Source organism: Vipera ursinii (genome assembly GCF_947247035.1).
Source record: "Vipera ursinii genome assembly, chromosome: Z".
Classification (NCBI taxonomy): domain Eukaryota; kingdom Metazoa; phylum Chordata; class Lepidosauria; order Squamata; family Viperidae; genus Vipera; species Vipera ursinii.
Genome location: NC_139517.1, coordinates 35,160,473 through 35,185,674, shown reverse-complemented (window position 1 = coordinate 35,185,674; position 25,202 = coordinate 35,160,473). Strand labels below are relative to the sequence as shown.

The 25,202-nt window shown below is 45.1% G+C and overlaps 2 protein-coding genes across 2 annotated transcripts in view; one reads left to right on the top strand and one right to left on the bottom strand.

Annotated features, from left to right (window-relative positions):
• Nucleotides 1-25,202, bottom strand: part of CISD3 (CDGSH iron sulfur domain 3) — a 293,184-nt gene that overhangs the window by 62,100 nt on the left and 205,882 nt on the right. The window lies entirely within an intron of this gene.
• Nucleotides 1-25,202, top strand: part of LOC310648438 (inactive phospholipase C-like protein 2) — a 71,100-nt gene that overhangs the window by 43,887 nt on the left and 2,011 nt on the right. Inside the window, exons 2-5 of the mRNA XM_083376273.1 lie at nucleotides 3,019-5,505; nucleotides 8,297-8,506; nucleotides 10,182-10,257; nucleotides 10,916-11,025. Coding sequence (XP_083232399.1) covers nucleotides 3,019-5,505; nucleotides 8,297-8,506; nucleotides 10,182-10,257; nucleotides 10,916-11,025 — 2,883 coding nt within the window. The remainder of the gene's footprint in view (nucleotides 1-3,018; nucleotides 5,506-8,296; nucleotides 8,507-10,181; nucleotides 10,258-10,915; nucleotides 11,026-25,202) is intronic.

Here is a 25,202-nt window from a genome sequence, read left to right as displayed (position 1 = left end):
GCCTGGTGAGCTTTACTAGAGTTAAACTACTGTTTTCCCCTTGATAGCATCTGGCAGTTTACGGTGTGTACAATCTGCCAAACTTTGTAGTGGTATAGTCAGTGTGAGGGATGGGATGAACTCTGTACTTGTCACTTCAGGCTGGTGCTTATAAGCTTCTGCCCCTTGGTTCTGATCACCTCCTCTGGCAACTCAGTGCAATTTGTTGATTCATCATATGGGTAAATTGGGAGGAGAAGTTAAAATCTTTCTCTGGATTTGAAAGAACTGTGGCTCATGGTTTGTTTATCTGTGTGTAGTTTTAATTTAAATACTAAACCGATGTTCAAAGCAAACCCTCCAAATAACTGATCCGTGGGCTCTGTGCATTCCCACTTTATCAGGCACACACACACACACACACACACACACACACACACACACACACACACCACTCATTATCTGATGTGGGCTTGCAAAGATCCCTGGCTTTAAAATATAATAAATCATGCAGGTCTGGCTATCTCTCAAAACTATTTTGCCAATCACAACAGTGTGATTGGTGGATGGTTTTCCCCCAGCTGGTGATAGGTCTGTTTAATACATTCTGTAAACCTAAAATAAGAATAAACGGCCAGAAGAACTTCAGTTACAATGGCAAGACAGAGTTTAATAGTGGAACAGTTGATTTTATGCTGACTTTTTTTCTGATGGCTGAAGAATGGAGTCTATAGTACTTTAGTTGAGATGTGGGTGAAAATTTTAGTGTGTCATGCAGACAAATCCTGTTGCATTTAAATGTAACTTTAGTAAAAATGGCAAAAACCCTTGTGCTCCCCTCCAGTTCTGTTCTGTTCTGTTACTCTCTTTGCAGTGTTTAGCGAGAGATTCAAAATCCTTCAACATGTAGCTTGAAGCATGCATGTGGAGAAATTGTTTAACCGTTATTAAAATGTACCTGGGGCTTCTTTTTAAAAAAGTTCAAAGCAGCTAAAAAAATAACAATAAAATACTATAATAATATAGTATTGGACAACAAAGATTATGCTTCCTGAACACTTTTGGGTGTATCTTACAGATTTTTGGCTGCTAATCATGAAAATAACCTGTAATTTAACCTATCACGTACTGTTTTATAGAAATCTGTTTTTACACAATGACAATGTACATCCTTCAATACCTGTGCACAGAACATACAAAGACATGGAACTGCTGTTAAAGCACATCCATTACAAACTTCTTACAGCATACAAAATCACATGCAAATTTTCATTGAAGGTTTATTTTCTGCATTCACATTGTACTTTTTTTCTAAAATCTAGGTACAGTCAGTGATGAACATACTGAAAGGTTTTACCAAGAGATTGCCACAATGGAAAAACTGTATCAGAAAAATCCATCAGTGTTGGCTGGCTGTTATTGGCCACAGCTACAAGATTCATCAGACATTGAATATAAATGTAAACCAGCAGCAAAACACTTTTAGCTCTGTTAAACTCATGCAGCATGTCAGAAACATGATGTGATTAAATACATTAGAGTTAATTAAAAGTTAATTTCATATTTCTCAAGATTCCCATGTGATGCAAACATTTCTGAAATTATATTTGTATTCAATTTGAAGGGGTCTATCATAATCACTGAAAGTTCTTCAGGAAGCAAAACTGAAAAAATGGCTGTCCAGTAATAATATAATAAATATAATAATATAATATAATATAATATAATATAATATAATATAATATAATATAATATAATATAATATAATATAATATAATATAATATAATATAATATAATATAATATAATATAATATAATATAATATAATATAATATAATATAATATAATATAATAATATATAATTGCATAGTGGGTTAGGACACTGAGCTTGTCGATCAAAAGGTCGGCAGTTTGGCGGGTCGAATCCCAAGTGCCGCGTAGCAGAGTGAGTGCCTGTTACTCATCCCAGCTTCTGCCAACCTAGCAGTTCGAAAGCACGTAAAAATGCAAGTAGAAAAATAGGGACCACTATGGTGGGAAGGTAACAGCGTTCCGTGCGCCTTTGGCGTCTAGTCATGCCGGCCACATGACCATGGAGACGTCCTCGGACAAGCACTGGCTCTTCGGCTTTGAAACGGAGATGAGCACCGGCCCCTAGAGTTGGAAACGACTAGCACGCATGTGCGGGGGAACCTTTACCTTTACCTTTAAATCATATATCAAGCAACTCAGTAATGAGTTAAAATAGTCCTCACAGTAGGGTAGATCCAAAATCAAGATTGGTGTGGCTCTGTCCACATAATATACAACATTTAATATATATTTAAGATTTAGGTCTCAGTAGAATTTTTTTGAGAAATCAACTCTCAGTTTTGTCATCCCTCTCCTCTTCTTCCATACTGTCTGTTATTTTTCACTCCATTATGTCAATTCCAGCCATACTCCCCAAACTGGTATTCCGGTTGAACCATCAGGAAGGAAGAGGGGAAGGAAAGAGCAGAATAGTCGGATGTAGGTATATTTAGCATCAGGAATGGGCTTTATTTGTCCCCTGTACCTTGGGAGTGGGCCTTATCTAGTGAGGTAAGGTTAAACATGATCACATTGAGAAAAAAACCTGCTTCTCCTTTCCTGCCTAATGGGTCTCTTCCATAGTTCTCTCAACCTGAATGAAGCAACAATTTAAAAAAAATATGCCAGTCATTTTGTCTTTATTTGTAATGTAGATCAATACCGAGATATTTTTTTTTAAAAAAAAAACTATTCACAGTCTCCTTGTTTCTTCATCTTACATGGTTTGCATGTCCTGTATTGTTTTCCTTGAGGTAATCTCTTCACTCTGGCTTAAGGCCTTTCTCTGCGTTCCAAGTCACATTGCTATAATAGGAAGCCATAGTGGATGATGGAATTCAGAATGAAGCCAACTATTTCTTCCTTTCTTCCTCATCTTTTTTTTATTGTTTTGCCCCTTTAAAAAAAATGAGGCATTACCCTCCATTGCATTTCCTGATTTATCTGTTCTCCTTCCTATTCTTGCAGGATGTATCCCGCCAGCGCCATATGCAGCCCCAGAAGAAGAAGACAGTCTCCTTCAGCACCATGCCTAGCAATCGTAAGCTCAACAGCACAGCAGCCTGCATCTCTTTCATGCTGGAGGGCTGTGAGATGAAAAAAGTGCGTTCTAACTCCCGCATGTACAGCCGGTTCTTTGTGCTGGACCCAGACCTACGTTTCATGCACTGGGAACCATCCAAGAAGGACTCTGAGAAAGCCAAAATCGAAATCAAGTCAGTCAGGGAAGTGCGAGTTGGGAAAAAAACTCCTGTGCTGCGTTCCAATGGCCTCTCAGACCAGTTCCCAGATGAATGTGCATTCTCCATAATCTATGGAGAGAATTATGAATCCCTTGACCTGGTGGCAAGCTCTGCTGATGTGGTGAATGCTTGGGTGATGGGGCTGCGATATTTGGCCTCATATGGGAAGCACACTCCGGATGAGGCTCCTGAGACTGGTTATCCAAATCCCCGCACCTCCTGGATCTCTTCTGTTTTTGACATTGCAGATCTAGAAAAAGAGGGTCAAATCCCAGTTTCTCGTGCTGTGCAGCTCATTCGTGCTCTCAACCCTGGCATGAAGGCCTCAACAATTGAGTTGAAGTTTAAAGAGCTCCAGAAAGCAGCCAGTAAGCGACTTGGAGAGGAGGTGAACTGTCAAATCTTCATAAAGGCGTATTGTGAGCTATGTACCAGGCCTGAGGTATTTTTCCTTTTGGTTCAGTTTTCCAGCAATAAAGAATACATGGGTCTGAGGGATCTGATGAGTTTCTTAGAGGCAGAGCAGGGTATGGAAGAAGTAACCGAAGAGATGTGCATGGAGATCATTGCCAAATATGAGCCATCCAAGGAGTGTCGGGAAAAGGGCTACTTGGCAATTGATGGCTTCACTCGCTACCTCCTTTCAGCTGATTGTGACATATTTGACCCACAGCACCGGAAGGTGTGCCAGGACATGAATCAGCCACTTTCCCATTACTTCATTAGCTCTGCACATGGAGCATGCTTGGCTGAGGACAGCTGCTTCTGGGGAGGCTCCACTTCAGACATTGGGGGTTATGTGGCAGCCCTTAAGGCTGGTTGCCGTAGCTTGGAACTTGTGGTTTGCGATGGTTCATCTGGCGAGCCTGTGGTTGGTGCAGGGAGCCGTTTGGCCTTCTCTAGGGTGGTGGCTGCTGTTGCTGAACATGCTTTTGAGTCCTCCAAGTTTCCACTTATCCTATGTCTCTCAGTGCGCTGCTGTGTTGCCCAGCAGAGGCTCATGGCTGAGTATCTGAGGAAGACTTTTGGGGATAAACTGTACTTGACACCTCCAAACCCAAATGAAACCTATTTGCCGTCTCCGGAAAGACTCAAGGGATACATCCTCATAAAAAGCCGGAAGCTTCTTCCAAACTGTCAGTCAAGTGAGGGAGATGTATCTGATGATGATGAGGCCTCAGAGCTAAGCCTCCCACTTTCTGAAGGGGACAGAGAGCATCCCCGCTCTCAACGCATCTTGTGCCGTGAACTTTCAGATCTCATCAGCCTGTGCCAGACTGTGTCTTTCCAAAGCTTTGAGACTTCTCGGCGGAGCCAGTGTTATTGGGAGGTGTGCTCTTTCAGTGAGGTGGAGGCTGGACGTTATGCCAATGAGGAGCCAGAGGACTTTGTGGCCTACAACAAGCGCTTCCTGTCACGAGTTTATCCCAGCCCCATGCGCATTGATGCTAGCAACATGAACCCTCAGGACTTCTGGAAATGTGGCTGCCAGATGGTGGCTATGAACTACCAGACACCTGGTCTCATGATAGATCTGAATGCCGGCTGGTTCCGTCAGAATGGGGGTTGTGGCTATGTGCTCCGCCCAGCAATTATGCGTGAGGAAATCTCTTACTTCAGTGCAAACACCAAGGATACCTTACCTGGCATTTCAGCCCAATTATTGCATCTCAAAGTCATTAGTGGTCAGAATCTGCCTAAACCCAAAGGATCTGGAGCCAAGGGAGATGTGGTAGAGCCATACGTCTGTGTTGAGATGCATGGTATTCCTGCTGACTGTGCAGAAAAACGCACCAAAACAGTGCTGCAGAGTGGAGATAACCCTGTTTTTGAGGAGACCCTGGACTTCCAGGTTAATCTCCCTGAGCTAGCCATTCTCCGGTTCATGGTGCTTGATGATGATTATATTGGAGATGAGTTCATTGCTCAATATACCATCCCCTTTGAGTGTCTCCAGACAGGCTATCGTCACGTGCCTCTTCAATCTGTGACCGGTGAGCCACTCCCCAATGCTACTTTGTTCGTGCATATGGCCATCACCAACCGGCGGGGAGGAGGCAAAGCACAGCGACGGGGGCTCTCAGGGCGTAAGGGACGGCACATGCGGGAGTACACATCCACTAAGGCTATGGGAGTCAAGGCCATTGATGAAGTATTTCGCACAGCTACTCAGCCATTGCGGGAAGCAACAGACCTGCGGGAGAACATGCAGGTATCCAGTTAGTGGGATGCAATAACTTAGGCTCCTGAGTGTGGTTGGCAAAATTTTGGAAAAGAGCAAAATGTGGCCCCTGGAATTTGAAGTTTTCTGGAAAACCATCTAGTAATCTATTTTCTGTACCACGTTTGTATTCTGAAACATTTCAAAATGGTAAAGATGAAACATATGAAAACGAAAAATAATTTTAAAAATGAATTTCCTTTAGGAAAATGACTTAAAGGCAAGACCTGTCTTTTCTCCTGGTCTGCACAAAGATGATGGAGACTGACATTTTTTGAGGTTTTGGGGAAATCCTTTGAATATAGATCTGACTTTTTTTTGCAAAAAGTACTCTGACTGCTTTAATGTAAAAAAAGAAAAAAATGAATAAAAATTTTAAAAAAACTTGCACAAACATTATATTGCATATAAAAAGCTATTTAGCCCATTTTTAAACACATTAAACCTTGATCATATAGAATATGTTGATCAGTCTTTCCAGCACATAAACTACATTCACCTTTTTAAACGTATCTTTTCTTTATAATATTATATTAATGAATTTATTGATATAAAACCAAAAGGTGTAATAGTGTGACAAGCCCTTGTCATAAGAATAAAGATTCTTTCATCCCTTTTATTCTTCTAATATAGTAAAGAGGACAGTGAAGTGCCTTCTTAAACATTCTTTGGAGTGTCTGACAAACATGAAAGAAAACCTTTTGTTGAATTATCTTGTCTTAAAATCACAAGGAACATATTTAATATTCTTTTAAACCTTTAGGCATTGATTTGCTAATTTGGGATATTCTGATTGTTTATTCCAGAGTTCTTGCAAATAACTAATATTGACCTCAGCCATACCCTTTAACTGTCTTATTTTAAAATTCTGCAAATCATTCAAACACATTTCCTACTGACATTATTTTGGGAGCTTTAGATATTGCTTAGACATAATTCATTTGGATTGAATTATGAAATCAAGAAATGTTTTTAATTTAATTTTAGTTTAATCAGCCCTTATGTAGCTGTAAACAGTACAGATTTCTCTCGCAATAATGCATATTGTTAAAAAATTTATTGGCAGTAAGCTGAGCTAGAGTATTCATATCCCTAAATACCCATGGCTTTGGGAAGCAACAATAAGTGGTTTATTTACATACAATTTTAAAACTCGGGTGATTTCAGTCTAAATTTGTCATGCAAATAAGGACTGACATTATGCTTTAGTCACTACAGCTTCCAAATATGTCTCCTGCAGCCTCTAGTGCAGCACAGAAATACAACATACCTGTTACTAAATGTGGAAAGAAGCCCTGCTATCACATAATAACTTTCTTATCTAGCCCACTGTGGGGTTTTTTAACATGGTCATTTATGTTCCTTGGAGAAACTGGAGTCAAAATATATGCTCAATCATAAAGTTGAAGGTCAGAAAAGCTAAGACCTCCCTCCCCATCATCACATGATACCCATAAATTAAATAAACTGTGTTTGTCCTTGTCGTAGAAAAAATTCAAAATATCTTATCAATCTGCTTAAAATAACTTTCAGCTATTAGCAGATGAATACCTCTAAGTAAATACATAAATCTTGAGTAATAGTCAAAGCTGACTTTGTAATAATGCCGCTTGGGGTGTGTGTGAAAGCCCTAATAAGCAGGCATATACATAGAATGAAGGCTACTGCTAAGCTTGTAAGCCGCCCTGAGTCGCCCTGAGTCTTCGGAGAAGGGCGGGATATAAATAGAATTAAAATAAATAAATAAATAAAATTTCTTTTTCCATTACTAGGTTTTAAGTATTTGTTGATTTTTCATCTGAGATTAAAATGTTGATATATTTTCATCCACAAAGAACCTTTTTTAGAATAGTTATTTCCAGATATTTAAGAGAATTGAAGCAACAAATTAAATCCCATTTTTTTAACAGATTTTCACAGAAATTTTAAAACCTATAGAAAAGTTTGAGACTTTTTCCAGCAAATTAAATAACTTGATAAATTACTAAACTGTTACATAATAACAATTTGATTACATATATGTGTGTGTATGTGTGTGTGTATATGTATATAAAATTATCAATGACATTAGTGATAAGTTCTTTGTGGTATAGAAATATGTTAAATAATAAAAATACAAGCAAAAGTATACATGCATAAACCTGAACACACAGGAAAGTTCATATAAAAATATGTGTATCAGATCTAAATTTAGCCTTACTTGAAATCAGTGATCCTTCTCTGTGATTAAAACTGAATATAAGTAATTCTTCTTTTCTTTAATTCTATTTGAATGCTCAGTAGTTTGCCTTTTGCCCCTGCTGGTATTTTTGACTTTACAAGTAGCTCTCAATTAAGGATGGCAGTTGTGTCCAGAATTTTCATTGCCAAGCAGCAGAGTCATGAAGTGCAGTGCAACACTTAGCAATGGCAATGCTGATATGGTTGCCATTGTTGTTAAGTGAATCACTGCAGGTCATTAAGTGAGGACGTCATTGGTTGCCATTTGTGCCCTCCTGTCAATTTCCCCACTGACTTTGCTTGCCTGCCTTCCACCTCCACCCCTCACTGCTTTCGTGATAGGTGTGACTATGCTGAAAAAGAATTGTACAGAATGACTCTGATATTCAGTACGCATCAGAAATTTCTCCCCCCAAACAGGGGTAAGGTCATGACCTTCATATTTCTAAATCCTTGGGGATGGAGTCGTTACAAGTTGCAGTAGAAAAGAGTAAACAGAAATGAATAGGGCAGAGTGATGTTCTTCTGAGTTGGTTTTTTTGCCCTCATCCTCTTTTCCTAGAATGCCTTGGTCTCCTTCAAAGAACTGTGTGGCCTAACACCAGCTGCCAACATCAAACAATGCATCTTGAAGCTGGCCACATGGCTTCAGCCCAGCGAGAAGGACAATCCCCCAGCTGTCACCCTCAACCTGGGTGAAGAGTATCCTTCCATGGAGACCCAGGGGCCTGTTCCTGAACTCTTGAGAAAAGTACTTGCTGCCTATGACACTGTGAGTGCAACTGGTGATTGTGCTGATGTCCCCCTGGCCAAAGCAGTGAATGCTGGCTGCTTCTTCTTAGTGAATTGCGCTCTATTCTGATAAGCCGGCAAATTCACCTTTCTAATAGAAGTCATTTTGTAGTAGATCCAGGCAAGCATGGAACACTGGTCTTTAGAACATTTATCTAGCACAAGAATGGAGGGTGAGACTGCTCTTTTTGAGCAGCTCCAGACACTTGTCAACCATTCATTGGGAGTTTTAAATATTCACACCTCTCCAAATCAAGCCCAGAAAACAGTCTCTTCCCAGATTAGAAAAATCAGCACATTCTTTGTCTCTTCCCATTCTTGAATTCCATTTGTGACTCACTAGTCTTTCTTTCTTTCTTATCTCCCTCATGTGGCTGTTGTAAATATAAAAAAATGGGGGGGTGAGTAGAATGGGGAAATACGTATGATGGTTTGGAGAAATGGTGCTAAGTTATGAATAAGACTAAATTATGTATGTAAAAATAAGTATAGTTTAAAGTGTATGTGAGAGAAGTCACACCCTTACACATATAGAAGCTTCAAAAACTGCTGTCCTCCTCCCATGTTTATTTTATATGACTCAAGGCAACATATATAATGCTCTCACTTTCTAATTTTCCTACAATAATTTTAATCTAATTAGTATGATTGGGCCAAGAGAAGGTGACTGGGCCAAAGCCACCCAGCCAGCTTTCATATGTAAGGGACTCCAGAACTCACAAACCTCTGGTTTCTTGTCCAGAATCTGAATCTTTAAAATCATAGTTCCCGTTTTTGGATCCTCAGACATTCGACACTTTTGTATATCATATTACTCATAATAATATTTGTTTGAACCCAGAACTTGTGAACTACCGTTTGTCTTACTGTTATAAGAGAAATAAGTCAATGTGGCATGTTTAAGAAAATGTGATATAGTGTACTACTGATGTGAATCCGGCCATTCTTGGAATACATTTCCCATCATTCTCAGCAATCTAAGCTGGAAATAGCTGGGGAGTTTTGTCTTGTGTTTGAAGTACTTAAAAATATATATGGAAGGGTTTGCTTGTATTTCCATTGACATTTTACATGGCAAGCCCAAGTTTGGGCTTACTAACACTGTCCATAAAGAAGGAAATTGATATAACAGAACATTTCTTCAAATTAGCAAAATATAAAAAACAACAATAACAATAATCCTCAATCCCAAAACAACAGTACATAAACAATTAACCAAGAGACTAACTTGTGTGAACAGAGATAGTTCACAAAAGGAGTGTGCTTATGGAGGAGCCATTTAATGGTACAATTAAAGGCCACATTTATCTTTTCTTAGAGAATAAGGGCTGTAAGTAACAGAAGTGTTCCCCAATCTTGGCCACTTGACAACTTGGCAACTGAAGATATATGGACTTCAATTACCAGATTTCCCCAGCCTGGAGAATTCTGGGTGTTGATGTCCTCAAATCTGCAGGTTGCCAAGGCTGAGAAACACTGGTTCGAGGAATAGTGAAGCAGTTAAAAAATACTATATTGTCTATCCTGTTATAAATGCTAAAATGCAAGGGGAAGGCTGATCCAAAGGCCTCTTGAGAAGTTGGGACACTTTACTGGCTATTCTAAATCCATCCAACTATGACACATTATCTCTTTCTCCCTCATTTAATCTCCAGATGATCCAAACCAGCCGGACATTAATTGAATCAGCTGATGCTGTTCATGCCAAAATTATTCAAGTGCAACAAGCAGGTAAGAGGCGGCATTATATTTTAAGTAAACAGACCTCCTTGGTTCCATGTCTTCTAGTGTTTTAAGACTCTCTGGTTTCGTTTGTTTTGAATAAGCAGTTCAAGCTTCCTTAATTAATTTGTAGGTAGGGGACAAAGCAGGCCAGGATAAGGGTAAACAATTAATAAAATTTAAATTGATGAGTAGAAGAGTACCCACAATGTTTAATGAAAAGACACATTTGGCATTATAGTACGGTCAGTGCTTTTTTTGTAAAAGAAAAAGGTGCCGGAACTCACACACGTCATACAGCCCGCCTTGCCTACCCTACAAGGTTCCATCCAAAAAAGGTGCCGGAACTCCGTTCTGAGCGTTCTATGACAATAAAAAAGCCCTGAGTATGGTACAACCTAGTATTCCATTTACACTGGACAAAAAGCATGCTTTTTAAAAATACTGCAAAAAATTACAGAGCCTATATAGGTCTATAGTGAGGTGAGAATACATAGTTGGGTGATGTTAACTGTTATTCTGTTAGCATTCTTGGAACAAGAAAATTTCAAGCCTGAATCAAAGATGTATCATTTGATTGGGAGATGGCAGCAACCTCTGACACTGTCTGCTTTGTCTCTCCTTCATCCCTTGTGCTGCTCTTGTCTCCTCACCTGAATTTCTTCAGGGATGGGCTTTCATAAAGAATTGCACCGCTTGGAGGCAAAGGAGGGTCTGAAAGGACGGAAGTTACAAAAAGCTCTGGAAAGTTTTGCCTGGAACATCACTGTTCTTAAGGTAATTTGAAGCTGTAGTTTATTGTAATTCCACTTATTAAGACTTTAATTGTGAGAAATAGAAGAACAAATATTTCGAGGAATGCACAAAGTATCTGAACTGAGGTCCACTCCACAGCATGTTGGCAAAATAGGAAGCATTCTAATTAAAACATAATCCACCAGGATAAAAATAATTGGGTAATCTAAATATAATAGGGATATATTTGCAAACCGTCCTCATTCTGGCTCATAATATTTTGCAAAATTCAGTGCGTGGAATTCTGCCCTTCACAACAAGTCTCCACATTTCATTGTGTGCCTCACAGCTGTTAGAAGAGACATGGAAATTTTATGAATCAATGACAACATGGTAAATGGTTGTGTACCAATTGTGGGCATGGATCTGCACTACTCTCAAGGTAGATGAAGCATTGGATTGGGGATGACCTAGCTCTAGGAGCCTTTTTCAGGTTAGAAATCATATCTGTAAGAGTACTCTGGCAAGTATGGGCATGATTGGCAAGCTGCGTAACTAAGCATGCTTTCCAAAACATGCCTACCAAAAAGATTTAAGAACACATCCCTAGATGTTCCTCCCAAATCCTGCTCAGGATATCTCTCCTATCTATAATCTGCAGGAAATCATTGGGTTACGTCATTCAACAGCATAGGAATTAAATGCAGTTTTACACCTTTTCCCCAGGCCAGACAAGTGATACTATTCTTACCCAGTGCCTAGAGGTATGAGATTCTGAATTGGGAGGAGTCAAGATGAAGTGTCTTTGAGTTGTGGGGTCCTCTAGAACTGAAGAATTGTTGGTTTTAACTGTTGACGAGATAGCACTCCCTTGAGTAGAATTGGTGCACAATTTGGGAGTTCTCTAAGACAGGGCTTTTCAACCTTTTCACCCATTGGTACCACTTTTAGGATATGGCAACATCCGAGTACCACCAGTCGCCTAGCAAGGTGTCAAAAACTTGATGACAAAAAAAGGAAAAAAGTGATGAAGTACAGGTAGTCCTCGACTTACAAGAGTTCTCTTAGTGACTGTTCGAAGTTACAATGGCACTGAAAAAAGTGCCCCCCAAGCCACAGCCAAGCAGGACACCTGCCTGCCCGCCCGGTGGCACTCTTCCTCCTGTCTGAGGTTTTCATTGTTGTGAGCATTTCTGTTGAGGATTGGCAGCGGGGGTGGGGTGGGGGTGTTTAGTTTTTATTCCCCCCCGTCTGCCGGGTGGTTGCAGCAGGTTTTGGTCACTTCACATGACCCTGGGACACTGTGACCGTCATAAATATGAATCAGTTGCCAAGCATCTGAATGTCAATCACAAGACCCTGGAGATGCTGCAACATTCCAGCTGATTGGCGCTTCTTCTGGGCTCAGAAGTGCCAGGATCAGCATTGAGCTCCACCTGGAACCTGACACTGATCTTGGCGCTTCCACTGAGCCCTGGCAGCCCCAAAGAAGCACCAATCAGCTGGAAAGCGGCGTTGATCCTGGTGCTTCCGCTGAGCCTTGACAGCCCTGCAGCTCCAGCTGTCTCTCGCTCAGGCTTGTGTGGTGCTGCCACTGGTTCAGCTCATTCCCCTCCCCCACTGCCACTTTTCTAGGATGGTTACATACCACCTGCCAGGTGCCAGTGTATCACAGGTGGTACCCGTACCACTGGTTGAAAAGCCCTGCTCTAAGAAGCAGGTGGCACTTTTAGCTTTGGGGTTCTTTTGTACAAATTCATCTTGTGTGCCAGTTGCTCCCATTTCCAGACTGGAAAACTCTGTACATGGTCACTCATGCCTTGGTCACTTTCCATTTAGACTATTGCAACATGCCCTTGAATGCCATCCAAAAACTTTAATTGATCCAGAATGCAGCAGCATTGGTTGTTAGCTACTTAGATTGTTTTATGTATTGTAATATGAACATCCATATATTTTTTAAAAAAATAAATAGTAATAAATAATGAACTTAAATAATAAGAATGGTGACATGAGAAGAGGCAACTATTGTTAACTATAGATGCATCTTGGACAGGAAAGGCAAACTGACTTCCACACAGGAAAATTCTACTGCTCACCTACGGAGAAGTTGTTTTTGAAAGAATAGAATAGAGCTGGAAGGGACCTTGGAGGTCTTCTAGTCCAGCCTCCCGCTCAAGCAGGAGAACCTATAGCACGGATTGGCAATCTGCAGCTCTGGAGTCACATGCGGCTCGTTCAGCCTTCTACTGTGGCTTCCAGTCCTTCTCCGCCATTTGCAGAGAGAGAGAGACAGAGACAGAGACACTCGCCCCCTCACTCTGAGTAGTAGCAAACCTCCCTGATAGTGCTGAGAACACAAAATGAGTTTTGTCAGTCAGATTGTGTGTCCACACATGCAAAGCGCAGACACAGACCACAACTGAACTTGAGGACAGCCCTTGGGATGGAGCAGGGATTGTGCGCGGGCTCCACTGCACGGAACCCGGCTTGGGCTGCAGGTGCGCTGGCATGCCCCGCAAAAGCTGCCCTTCTGGTTTTGTGCTTTGGCCTTTGTGTCCTCAGTCTCCCCGGACCCGCCATGTCCCTGATTGGGCTATTTAGAGTCGCACCTGCCGGCGGGGACCCGGGGGAGTGGCATTGCCACAGGGGGCCTGGCACACGAGGGACCAGGGGGTAGCCACTGGCATAGAAGCCTCCCGCATCACATCATAAACGGGGTGGCTGGAGCAGCCCAGAAGGGGGATGAGGCCACAAGCTCCGAAACGGTCGATCCCAAGGCCCCACGGTAAATGGGGCGCAGGTGGCACCTGGGAGCAGGTGCCTTCGGCAGGCACCTGGGAGCAGGTCACGCAGAGGAGGCTGAGGGCGAGCCGGGAAAAGCCCTTGGCTGCCTGGTCAGGGGGAAGTGTGGGGTCTCTGGCAGGACCGGGGGCTTCGCAACTCCCCAGTGGGGATCCACAGGGAAAGGGTGCGCCAATGCAACTGCAGCCGTGCCAGCTGCTACCCTTTGACCTGCGTGCCCAGGGCAGGCTGGCACCAGTGGCTGCTGCTGCCCCCAAAATATGCATGGAAGTCACCCCCGGAGGACCCTCACCTTTTCCTTAATTCAGAGCAGTGGCAGCAGGTCAGGGTGAGGCTGAGCCTGTGGCAGGTTTTCACCCTGAAGTTTCTGCTTTGGATTGGTGGTTTAGCTGCTGGGTAGCTCCTATCAATAGCCTGATCTGCAAAATGGGCCAACATGGGTCATTTTTGTGTCCGGGTGTCAGGCCAACTGGCTACTCCCTGAGAACAGGAGTTCAGAGCCTGAAGGGCTTCCTTCTGGGCAAGAAGGTCTTCTTGGTCTTCTCCCGCAACATCTCTGGGCAGCCTGGTGCACAGAGCAATGCCAGAACTCCCCTCTTCCCCAGCCCTGTTTCCTCCCCTCCCTCAAACATCTCCAGAAGCGGCAGGGCCCAAGGGTTACTCCGTGAAGTGGCAGCTTTGGGGCCTCTCTCGTCCCCCTGCTTCTCCAGTTCCGGCTGCTCCAGCCCCAGAAAGGAAGCCCTTCAGAAGCCTGCCCCCGGGAGGGGGGAGAGACTGAAAAGAACAGGACTATGGGAGACAACCAACAAGGAAGGCCCTGAGGATATTCCTCAATATTCCTCTTATTCCTCAATCAACCACCTCCATTGCGCTGATCCCCCACTGTGGCCCCAGGCCCACTGGCACACCCCGTCTTTAGGCCTTTATGAAAAGATAGGAGGGTCGGGGCCAACCTCATATCGAGGGGCAAGAGATTCCAAAGGACAGGGGCCACAGTGGAGAAGGCCCTCCTTCTCCTGGATCCCCATAGCCAGAATAATCGGGCGGGCGGACCCAAAGCCGGCCTTCTCTGCCGGCACAAGTAGACAGCCCAATCCCAGTCAGTTGAGATGGCCCCCCAAGTGACCTTGCCCCCCATGCCATGAAGGGCTTTAAAAGGGGGGTCACACCCTGAATTGCAGCCAAAAAAGCCTGCCCCTCTTTCTCTCTCTCTCTCTCTCTCTCTCTCTCTCTCTCTCTCTCTCTCTCTCTCTCACACACACACACACACACACACACACATTGAGTGGGGGAAGAGGACTGGCAGACCAAGGGCAGGAGAGGAGCACCGGTGGAGAGCCAGCCAAATAAGAATGTCTGTGGTGTGTCAGCCATGGTGGGGTGCCTAAGATGCAGCGGGCATCTTAAGGGAGCCGTTTTCATTTGTCCCATTCTGTTTGGGCCATTTCCTCCTCCTCTCGATCCCCGATCCCCTCGAGAGCAAGTTATAAAAATTTGTGTGTGTGGTACGTGCGGGTGCTCGGACTGGATTAATGAATGAATGGGCAGAAAGAGGGAAAGGAAGGGAGAGAGAGAGGAAGGGAGGGAGGGAGAAAGAGACAGAGAGACAAAATATGAATATATTTATTTTATTTTGTTTTATTGAATTTATATACCGCCCTTTCCCGAAGGACTCATATGTGGTTGTCCTTACTGGACTTTTAGTAAAGAACATTTAATGAAATATTTAGATTTTTTTTTTAATTTAAGAGATGAGGTATGTGGATAATTATGCGGTATTTAAAGATGGTAGATAAGCTACTAAAATTGTTTTTACCTGTTGGGATGAAGGAGAAAGGTTTTTTTCCCCTCTTTCTCCTGTCCTTTTCTTTTCCCCCCCTCACATTTTTTTTTCTTTTCCATTTTTCCATTTGTAGTTTTTATAGTTTGCACCGGCTTTTTATTTCATAAATATGAGGAGGACTCAAATAGGCATTTGAGTATTTTATTTGAAAGTAACCTTAGACCCAGCATCTTTTTTTTTTTGGAGTTCAAAATGTTTTTGTTGCATGCAGAAATAAAAATTTGTGTTTTTTGTAGCAGTTCATTGATTTCATGAACTAGTTTTTTTTATACATAGCATAAAGGTAAAAAACGATATATATGCAGTGTTATCTTCATTTTAGATGTCAAAAGGGTTTTGTGGCTCCCAGTGTTTTCTTTTCTGTGGGAAACAGGTCCAAATGGCTCTTTGAGTGTTTAAGGTTGCCGACCCCTGACCTATACCATCTCAGACAAGTGATTGTCTAGCCTCTTGTTAAATATCTCCAGTGATGGAGCACCCACGATTTCTGAAGGAAAGCTGTTCCACTGGTTAATTGTCCTCACTGTCAGGAAGTTTCTCCTTAATTCCAGGTTGCTTCTCTCTTTGATCAGTTTCCAACCATTGTTTCTTGCCCTTCCTTCTGGTCCTTTGGAGAATAGTTTGACCCCCTCTTCTTTATGGCAGCCCCTCAAATACTGGAATAGTGCTATCATGTCTCCCCTATTTCTTCTTTTCTTTAGACTAGCCAAACCCAAGTCCTTCTTCATATGTTTTAGTCTCCAGGCCTTTGATCATTTTAGTTGCTCTTTGAACTTTTTCCAAGACCTCAACATATTTTTTTTTGTAGTATGGTGACCAAAATTGGTTGCAATACTCCAGGTGTGGTCTTACTGGGGTTTTATAAAGCAGTACTAATACTTCATGTGATCTTGATTCTATGCCTTTGTTTATACAGAGGGGTGATAGTGGTGGTGGGGTTCATAGGATTAGGAGGGGGGATTTTCTCCAGACTTACAGCAGTCCTGGAAAAGACTATTCTCTCCTTTGTCACGCCTTGATTTTAATTGGGCCTCCTGTGGTTGTCCTTTAGAAAAATAACAACAAACATTTTGAGTGTATTGAGACATTGCAATCTCTCTTGCAAGCTGCTTTCCCTAAAATCTAAAGCTGGCACATACTGCCATCCTGTGGTCACTGGACTCATTTGAGGAAAAGAACAAGAAGAGATTTTGTTTCTGTGAGCCACGTATTTGATGTAAGAAGTAGATGTTTACAACACATTTCCCACTAGAATCTTTTATTTTCTCCCCCAGCAATCAGATTAGAATTTAAAATTGCTTTTTAAATCAAAAGTGAGGAGCAGACAATGTGTGTTTCTTTGGGAGTGTATGAAAAGAATCTAAAGCAAATGTCACAAAATTTATTTATTTATTTAACACTATTTCTATACCGCCCTTCTCCCGAAGGACTCAGGGCGGTGAACAGGGCAAGAATAAAAATACAAATTACAAAACTTAAAACAAGATTAAATAAATGCCCACATACTAAAGTACATCTTTAAAACTCAATAAAATAACCATAACAACCCCCCCCAATCCCTTCATCAGGCCAGGCCAGCTTGTTCAAAAAAGTATGTTTTTAGCTCGCGGCGAAAGGAGCGAAGGTCGGGCGCCGTCCGGAGCTCAACCGGTAGCTGATTCCATAGCTCTGGGGCACCCACAGAGAAGGCTCTCCCCCTGGGGGCCACCAGTCGACACTCTCTGACCGGTGGCACCCTGAGGAGGCCCTCTCTGTGGGAACGCACAGGGCGGAGGGAAGTCGATGCCGGAAGCAGGTGTTCCCTCAGGTACTCCTGACCCCTGCCATGTAGGGCTTTGAATACCATTACTAGTACCTTGAATCTCACCCGGAAGGCAACCGGTAACCAATGCAGCTCGCGGAGCAGAGGTGTAACGTGGGAGTATCGGGAGACTCCCAACACAACTCTCGCGGCTGCATTCTGTACCAGTTGGAGCTTCCGGGTGGTCCTCAAGGGCAGCCCCATGTAGAGAGCGTTGCAGTAGTCTAGTCGAGAGGTCACGAGCGCATGAGTGACCGTGCATAGATCATCCCGGCTTAGATAGGGCCGCAACTGGCGCACCAGGCGAACCTGGGCGAAAGCCCCCCTAGTCACAGCTCCTATGTGGTCTTCCAGGGTGAGCCGTGAATCAAGGAGGACTCCCAAGTTGCGAGCCCTATCTATGGGGGGGTAATAATTCGCCCCCCGTAGCGAGAGGTTGAATGTCCGAATAAACCTGGGATGAAGGTATGCAAAGCCACTCTGTCTTGTCGGGGTTGAGTTGAAGTCTGTTCCTCCCCATCCAGACCCGAACCGCCTCCAGGCAACGGGACATCACGGTGGGGGCATCACTGGGGTGGTTTGGGGTCGAAAGGAAAAGCTGGGTATCATCAGCATACTGATGATACCCAACTCCAAAACCACGAATGATCTCACCCAGCGGTTTCATATAGATGTTGAACAGGAGAGGCGAGAGGACCGACCCCTGAGGAACTCCACAAATGAGAGACCTCGCGGTCGACCTCTGCCCTCCTTCCAACACCGACTGCGAGCGTCCCTGGAGATAGGAGGAGAACCACTGTAAAACCGTGCCTCCCACTCCCAATCCCCTGAGACGCCGCAGCAAGATACCATGGTCGATGGTATCGAAAACCGCTGAGAGGTCTAATAGGACCAGAACAGAGGAATGCCCCCTGTCCCGAGCCCTCCAGAGATCATTCACCAGCGCGACCAATGCCGTCTCCGTGCTGTACCCGGGCCTGAAACCCGATTGGTACGGGTCTAGATAATCCACTTCATCCAGGACCAGAGGGAGCTGATGTGCCACCACAACTCTCAACAACCTTCTCAAGAAAGCGAAGGTTGGAGACAGGATGAAAGTTGTTCAATACAGCTGGGTCCAAGGCAGGCTTCTTGAGGAGAGGCCTCACCACCGCCTCTTTCAAGACGGCGGGGAAGCTGCCCTCGCTCAAAGAAGCCGATATAACTGCCTGGAACCAGCTGCGTGTCCTCTCCCGGGCTGCATAGACCAGCCAGGAAGGGCACGGGTCCAATAAACGTGGTGGTGCTCAGCCTCCCCATGATCCTGTCCACTTCCTCCGGAGTCACAGAATCAAACTCCTCCCAGGTGATATCGACAAGCCCGCCCGTGTCCTGCTCGACAGACTCTGCCCAGTCAGAGTCCAGACCGGTCCGAATCCGAGCGATTTTGTCCAACAGATGCTGGTTAAACTCCTCGGCACGACCCTGCAAGGGTTCCTCCCTCACCTCCTGATTCAGAAGGGAGCGAGTCACCCTAAACAGGGCGGCCGGACGATTATCTGTGGACGCGACAAGGGTGGCGAAGTGGTTAGACCTTGCCTCCCTTATCGCAGCGAGATAAGACCTAGTATAGGTTCTTAGTCGCAATTGGTCGGATTCGGATCGGCTGGATCTCCAACCGCTCTCTAGGCCCCGTCTCCGACGCTTCATCTCCCGGAGCTCTGCGGAGAACCATGGAGCTCGACGGGATCTGCACCGGGTCAGGGGCCGCAGGGGTACAACTCGGTCAAGAGCCTCAGTGGCTGCCCTTTCCCAGGCTTCCACTAAGGTGTCTGCCGAGCTGTGAGCAAGAGAGGCAGGTGGGGACCCCAGCGCCGCCTGGAACCTCTGGGGATCCATTAAGCGTCTGGGGCGGTACCATTTGATAGGTTCCACACACCCACGGCGGGGGGGTGGCAAAACGGAAGACCAGCCGCAGGAGATGATGATCGGTCCATGACAGGGGCATAACAATTGGGGAGCCCCCACCAAGATCATCTAACCACCGTCCAGATAAGAAAACTAGGTCAAGGGTGTAGCCTCCCTCATGAGTCGGTCCCGAAATTACTTGCGTCAGGTCCATGGCCGTCATGGAAGCCATGAACTCCCGAGCCAACTCAGATGATCCCCCCAGAGATGGTAGATTGAAGTCCCCCCAAACTATAAGTTTCGGGAACTCAATCACCAACCCAGAGAGGACATCGAGAAGCTCAGGCAGGGCTGCTGCTGCATGACTAGGCGAAATGTACACCAGCAGCAAGCCCAACTGCGCACCAGGGCCGCATCTCAAAAAGAGAGACTCACACCCGACTATCTGGGGAACGGTGGCCTCCCGTGGGCACAAGGTCTCCCTCATAACAACAGCCACTCCCCCACCCCTACCCTGAGCCCGAGGCCAGTGTAGCACCCGGAAACCTGGTGGGCAAAGATCAACCAGAGGAATACCGCCCTCTGGGCCCAACCAAGTTTCCGTGATGCAAGCCAGGTCCGCCTGCTCACCCTCGACCAAGTCACGGACGAGAAGAGCTTTGTTAGCGACAGACCTGGCATTCAAGTACACCAGCCGGAGCTCAGGAGGCTGCACATCCTCACTCCCGGGACCTCAGGGCGGAGCCAGAGGGTTGGAGTGCCTCACCGCTTGTAAGCAGCGGAGAGACCTTCCCTGAGATCGATACGGCCCTCTGTTCCTCCACCTGCTGCCATTCCCTAACGTCGTGGGAATGGGTAATCCCACGACCAGCCCTGGAGCCCCAGAAGCAACCGACCCCCGCTCCTCCCCCCCGTGATTTGCCTCGGCACTGGCCTGAACAGAGGTTGTTGGACTGCCCCCCTCGTCCAAACAACCAAAAGAAGTACCCTCCCTCCTCCCTAACCCCCGAAAAAATTTCGACAAAAAACTAACCAGGGGCCTCTTGTTAGGTTTACGTCGGAGGCCCCTACCCGTGGCCAGCCATCTCTCAGGGTCCCAATAAGTGGGCCCTTCCTCGAGATTCTACGCGGCTTATACAAGTGTTATAGTGGGAGGGAGTTCTTTATTTTTGTATAGAATTACGAGTCCATGCAATTCCAACCAATGTAAAGAGTTTGTCATCATTACATGTTTTGATTATTTTCTCATTTTAATTTACAAAAATCAAGTAAGATAAAGGTAAAGGTTCCCCCGCACATGCGTGCTAGTTGTTTCCAACTCTAGGGGCCAGTGCTCATCTCCATTTCAAAGCCGAAGAGCCAGCGCTTGTCCGAGGACGTCTCCGTGGTCATGTGGCTGGCATGACTAGACGCCAAAGGCGCACGGAACGCTGTTACCTTCCCACTGTAGTGGTCCCTATTTTTCTACTTGCATTTTTACGTACTTTCGAACTGCTAGGTTGGCAGAAGCTGGGACGAGTAACAGGCGCTCACTCTGTTACGCGGCACTCGGGATTCGACCCGCCAAACTGCCAACCTTCTGATCGACAAGTTGTTTGGCAATACTTACTGTTGTTGTCAGCTGTTTTTCCATTTCTAGTGCTATCTAAAACATGGACCAAGATTTAAAGTAATGAAGATAATTCTGTTTTATGTTTATGCTAAAAGTAAATATAACACACTAATTAAACAAAAAATGAACAGTTAGAATAATTTTATAGTGCTAACTGAATAATGTGCACTACCAAAATAGGACAAACAATTCACCTCTAGCAACTGTTAGAACTGGAATCAAAAAGGAAGGAACAAATGAACATTGAAATAAATCAATAGTTTTCTTCAGCAACACTCCTCACATTTTTTATTACTGTACTACATGGAATTCTCTTTTTATGAGAGAGAGGGTTCTTGATTGGGGGTTTTTTGTATTTGTTTTTCTGAGTTTTCCCACCAGCATTCACTGCATGTAACAGAGACCTTTATTTCAATGTAAAGCTATTGTTTTGAAAGCACGTGAGAAATCTAAGTCTACCACTTTTATCTTTGGGGCTGAAAGTTGAAAAACATGTTCAGCAGCTTTTACAAGTATAATATATATGTTGCCTAGAATTATTTTCCTAATTGAGGTAGCATACAAATATTACTCAGAGATAAATAAGTTGTTATGATGGAGAAGGGTATTTATTTATTTATTATTTGTTTTTATATACCGCCCTTCTCCCGAGGGACTCGGGGCGGTGTACAGAGTAAGGTAGGTATACAGATTGAACAATAGAGAAAAACAATAGTAAAAACAACTGAGACCCCAAGAGCTATCAGGCCAGGCCGGACTGCTGGAACAGGTAAGTTTTTAAATCGCGCCGGAAGGTGCGGAGGTTGGGGGCCATCCGGATTTCGGTAGGCAAGCAGTTCCAGAGGGCTGGCGCACCCACTGAGAATGCCCTCCCCCTGGGGGCCACCAGCCGACATTCCTTGAGCGGTGGCACCCTGAGGAGGCCCTCTCTGTGGGAGCGCACAGGACGGAGGGGTGTTGACGTTGGCAGAAGGTGCTCCCGTAGGTAGTCCGGACCCATGCCATGTAGGGCTTTGTATGTCATTGTTAGCACCTTGAATTTCACTCGGAAGGCAACCGGAAGCCAGTGCAGCTCACGGAGGAGAGGTGTGATATGGGAGTATCGGGAGGCCCCCAAAAGTGTCTGTGCAGCTGCACTTTGCACCAGTTGAAGCTTCCGAGTGGCTCTCAAGGGCAGCCCCATGTAGAGAGCGTTACAGTAGTCTAGGCGAGAGGTCACAAGTGCATGGGTGACTGTACGTAAGGCATCCAGGTCCAGATAAGGTCGTAGTTGGCGCACCAGTCGAACCCGGGAGAAGGCCCCCTTGGTCACAGCTCCTATGTGATCTTCCAGGGATAGCTGCGAGTCTAGGAGGACACCCAGGTTGCGGGCCCTATCAACAGGGGGTAATAACTCATCCCCGATGTTAAGGGATGGAATGATCTGAGTATCCTGGCTTGCCGGTATGTACAGCCATTCAGTCTTGTCCGGGTTGAGTTGAAGCCTGTTCCTCCCCATCCATTCCCGGACCGCTTTCAGGCAGCGGGACATCACGTCGAGGGCATCACTGATGCTGTTTGGAGTTGAGATGAAAACCTGGGTGTCATCAGCATACTGATGGTACCCTACTCCAAAACCACGAATGATCTCACCCAGCGGTTTCATGTAGATGTTGAACAGGAGAGGCGAGAGGACCGACCCTTGAGGGACTCCGCAAACGAGAGGCCTCGGAGTCGACCTCTGTCCCCCTGCCAGCACCGACTGCGAGCGACCCAGGAGAAAGGAGGAGAACCACCGCAGAACCGTGCCTCCCACTCCCAGTCCCCTGAGGTGCCGCAGCAAGATACCATGGTCGATGGTATCGAAAGCCGCTGAAAGGTCTAATAAGACTAGAACAGAGGAATGGCCCCTGTCCCGGGCTCTCGGGAGATCATTCATCAGAGCGACCAATGCCGTCTCCGTGCTGTAGCCCGGCCTGAAGCCCGATTGGCACGGGTCTAGATAAACCGCTTCATCCAGGACCTGAGGAAGTTGATGCGCCACCACGCTCTCAACAACCTTCGCAAGGAAGCGAAGGTTGGAGACTGGACGAAAGTTATTCAATGAGGTTGGGTCCAAGGTGGGCTTCTTGAGGAGAGGTCTCACCACCGCCTCCTTCAAGGCGGTGGGGAAGTGACCCTCACTCAGAGAAGCAGAGATGACCGCCAGAAACCAGCCTCGTGTCCCCTCTCGAGCTGCATAAGCCAGCCAGGAAGGGCACGGGTCCAGTAAGCATGTGGAGGAGCTCAACCTCCTCATAATCCTGTCCACTTCCTTCGGAGTCACAGGATCAAATTCCTCCCAGATGACGTCGACAAGACTGTCCATGTCCTGTTCCTCCAACTCTGCCCAGTTGGAGTCCAGGCCGGTTCGAATCCGAGCGATTTTATCCAACAGATATTGACCGAATTCCTCGGCTCGACCCTGTAAGGGTTTCTCCCTCACCTCTTGGTTCAGTAGGGAGCGAGTCACTCTGAACAAGGCAGCCGGGCGATTATCTGCGGACGCGATGAGGGTGGAAAAGTAGTTGGATTTTGCCACCCTTATCGCTGCGAGATAAGACCTGGTGAGGATTCTTAGTCGCAATCGGTCGGATTCGGATCGACTGGATCTCCAACGGCTCTCTAGGCCCTGTCTCCGACGCTTCATCTCCCGGAGCTCCGTGGTGAACCATGGGGCTCGCTGGGATCTGCGCCAGGTCAGGGGCCGCAGGGGTACAACTCGGTCCAGAGCCTCCGTGGCTGCCCTTTCCCAGGCTTCCACTAAGGCGTCTGCCGAGCTGTGAGCAGGGAGTGCATGTGGGTTCCCAAGCGCTGCCTGGAACCTATCAGGGTCCATTAGGCGCCTAGGGCGGTACCATCTGGTTGGCACCGTGCACCCACGGCGGGGGGTGGCAAAGGGGAAGTCTAGCCATAGGAGGTGATGATCGGTCCATGACAGGGGCGTAACGGTCGTGGTGCCCCCACCGATATCATCACGCCACCGTCCAGACAAGAACACCAAGTCGGGGGTGTGGCCTCCCTCATGAGTCGGTCCAGAAATTATTTGCAACAGGTCCATGGCCGCCATGGAAGCCATGAACTCCCGAGCTAGTTCGGACGATCCTCCCAGGGACGGTAGGTTAAAGTCATGCAAGACTAAAGATTAAGTTTAAAAGATACATTTGTAAGTTAATTATTTTAAGCAGTTCTATTAAGAAAATCATTAAAAGCAAGCAACAGAGGCAAAATGAAAAGCTAAATCAGTATTTAACTTGCTGATAAGTCTGTATGTCTGTAATGAAATGCAAGCTGCAGACTTGAAATGCTAATATAGATAATCTTTTGTCTATCTTATACATAGAAGAACATTTTTTGTATGGCCAGAAGCATACTCTTCATTATAAATGCACACATTTTGGGGCTGTAACTGAGAATTACCCCTTGCAATACTTGCTTTTTCTTCTTTGAAGAAATATACAAGTATTATCCAACCAATCAATCAATCAATCAATCAGAGTAGAGCTGGAAGGGACCTTGGAGGTCTTCTAATCCAGCCCCCTACTCAAGCAAGAGTCCCTATATCATTTCAGACAAGTGGCACCCACAACTTCTGAAGGAAGCTGTTCCACTAGTTAATTGACCTCACTGTTAGGAAGTTTTTCTTTAATTTCAGGTTGCTTCTCTCTGATTGGTTTCCATCCATTGTTTCTTGTCCTGCCATCTGAGTCTTTGGAAAACAAATTGACCACCTCCTCCTTGTGGCAGCCTCTCAAATACTGGAATACTGCTATCATATCCTGCCTAGTCCTTCTTTTCTCTAGACTAGCCATTCCCCAATCCTGCAACCATTCTTCTTATGTTTTAGTCTCCAGGCCTTTAATAATCTTAGTTGCTCTTTCCCCCCCCCCCCCATTTTATCCAAAGTCTTAACATCTTTTTTGTAATGTGGTGACCAAAACTGGATGCAGTATTCCAGATGTGACCTTACTAAGGCTTTATAAAGTGGTACTAAATACTACATGTGATTTTGATTCTATGCCTCTGTTTATACAACCAAGGATTGTATTGGCTTTTTTTGGATGCTGCCACACAATGCTGACTCATGTTTAAGTGATCGCCTACTAGGACTCCAAGGTCCCTCTCACAGTAATTGTTTTTTCTACTACATGCATATTTCTTTATTCATTTATTTAATTTATATCCCACTTTTATTTTATTTTTGTAATTTTCCTTCTTCCTCCAAATTTCCCCTCAACAGCAATCCTTTGTTG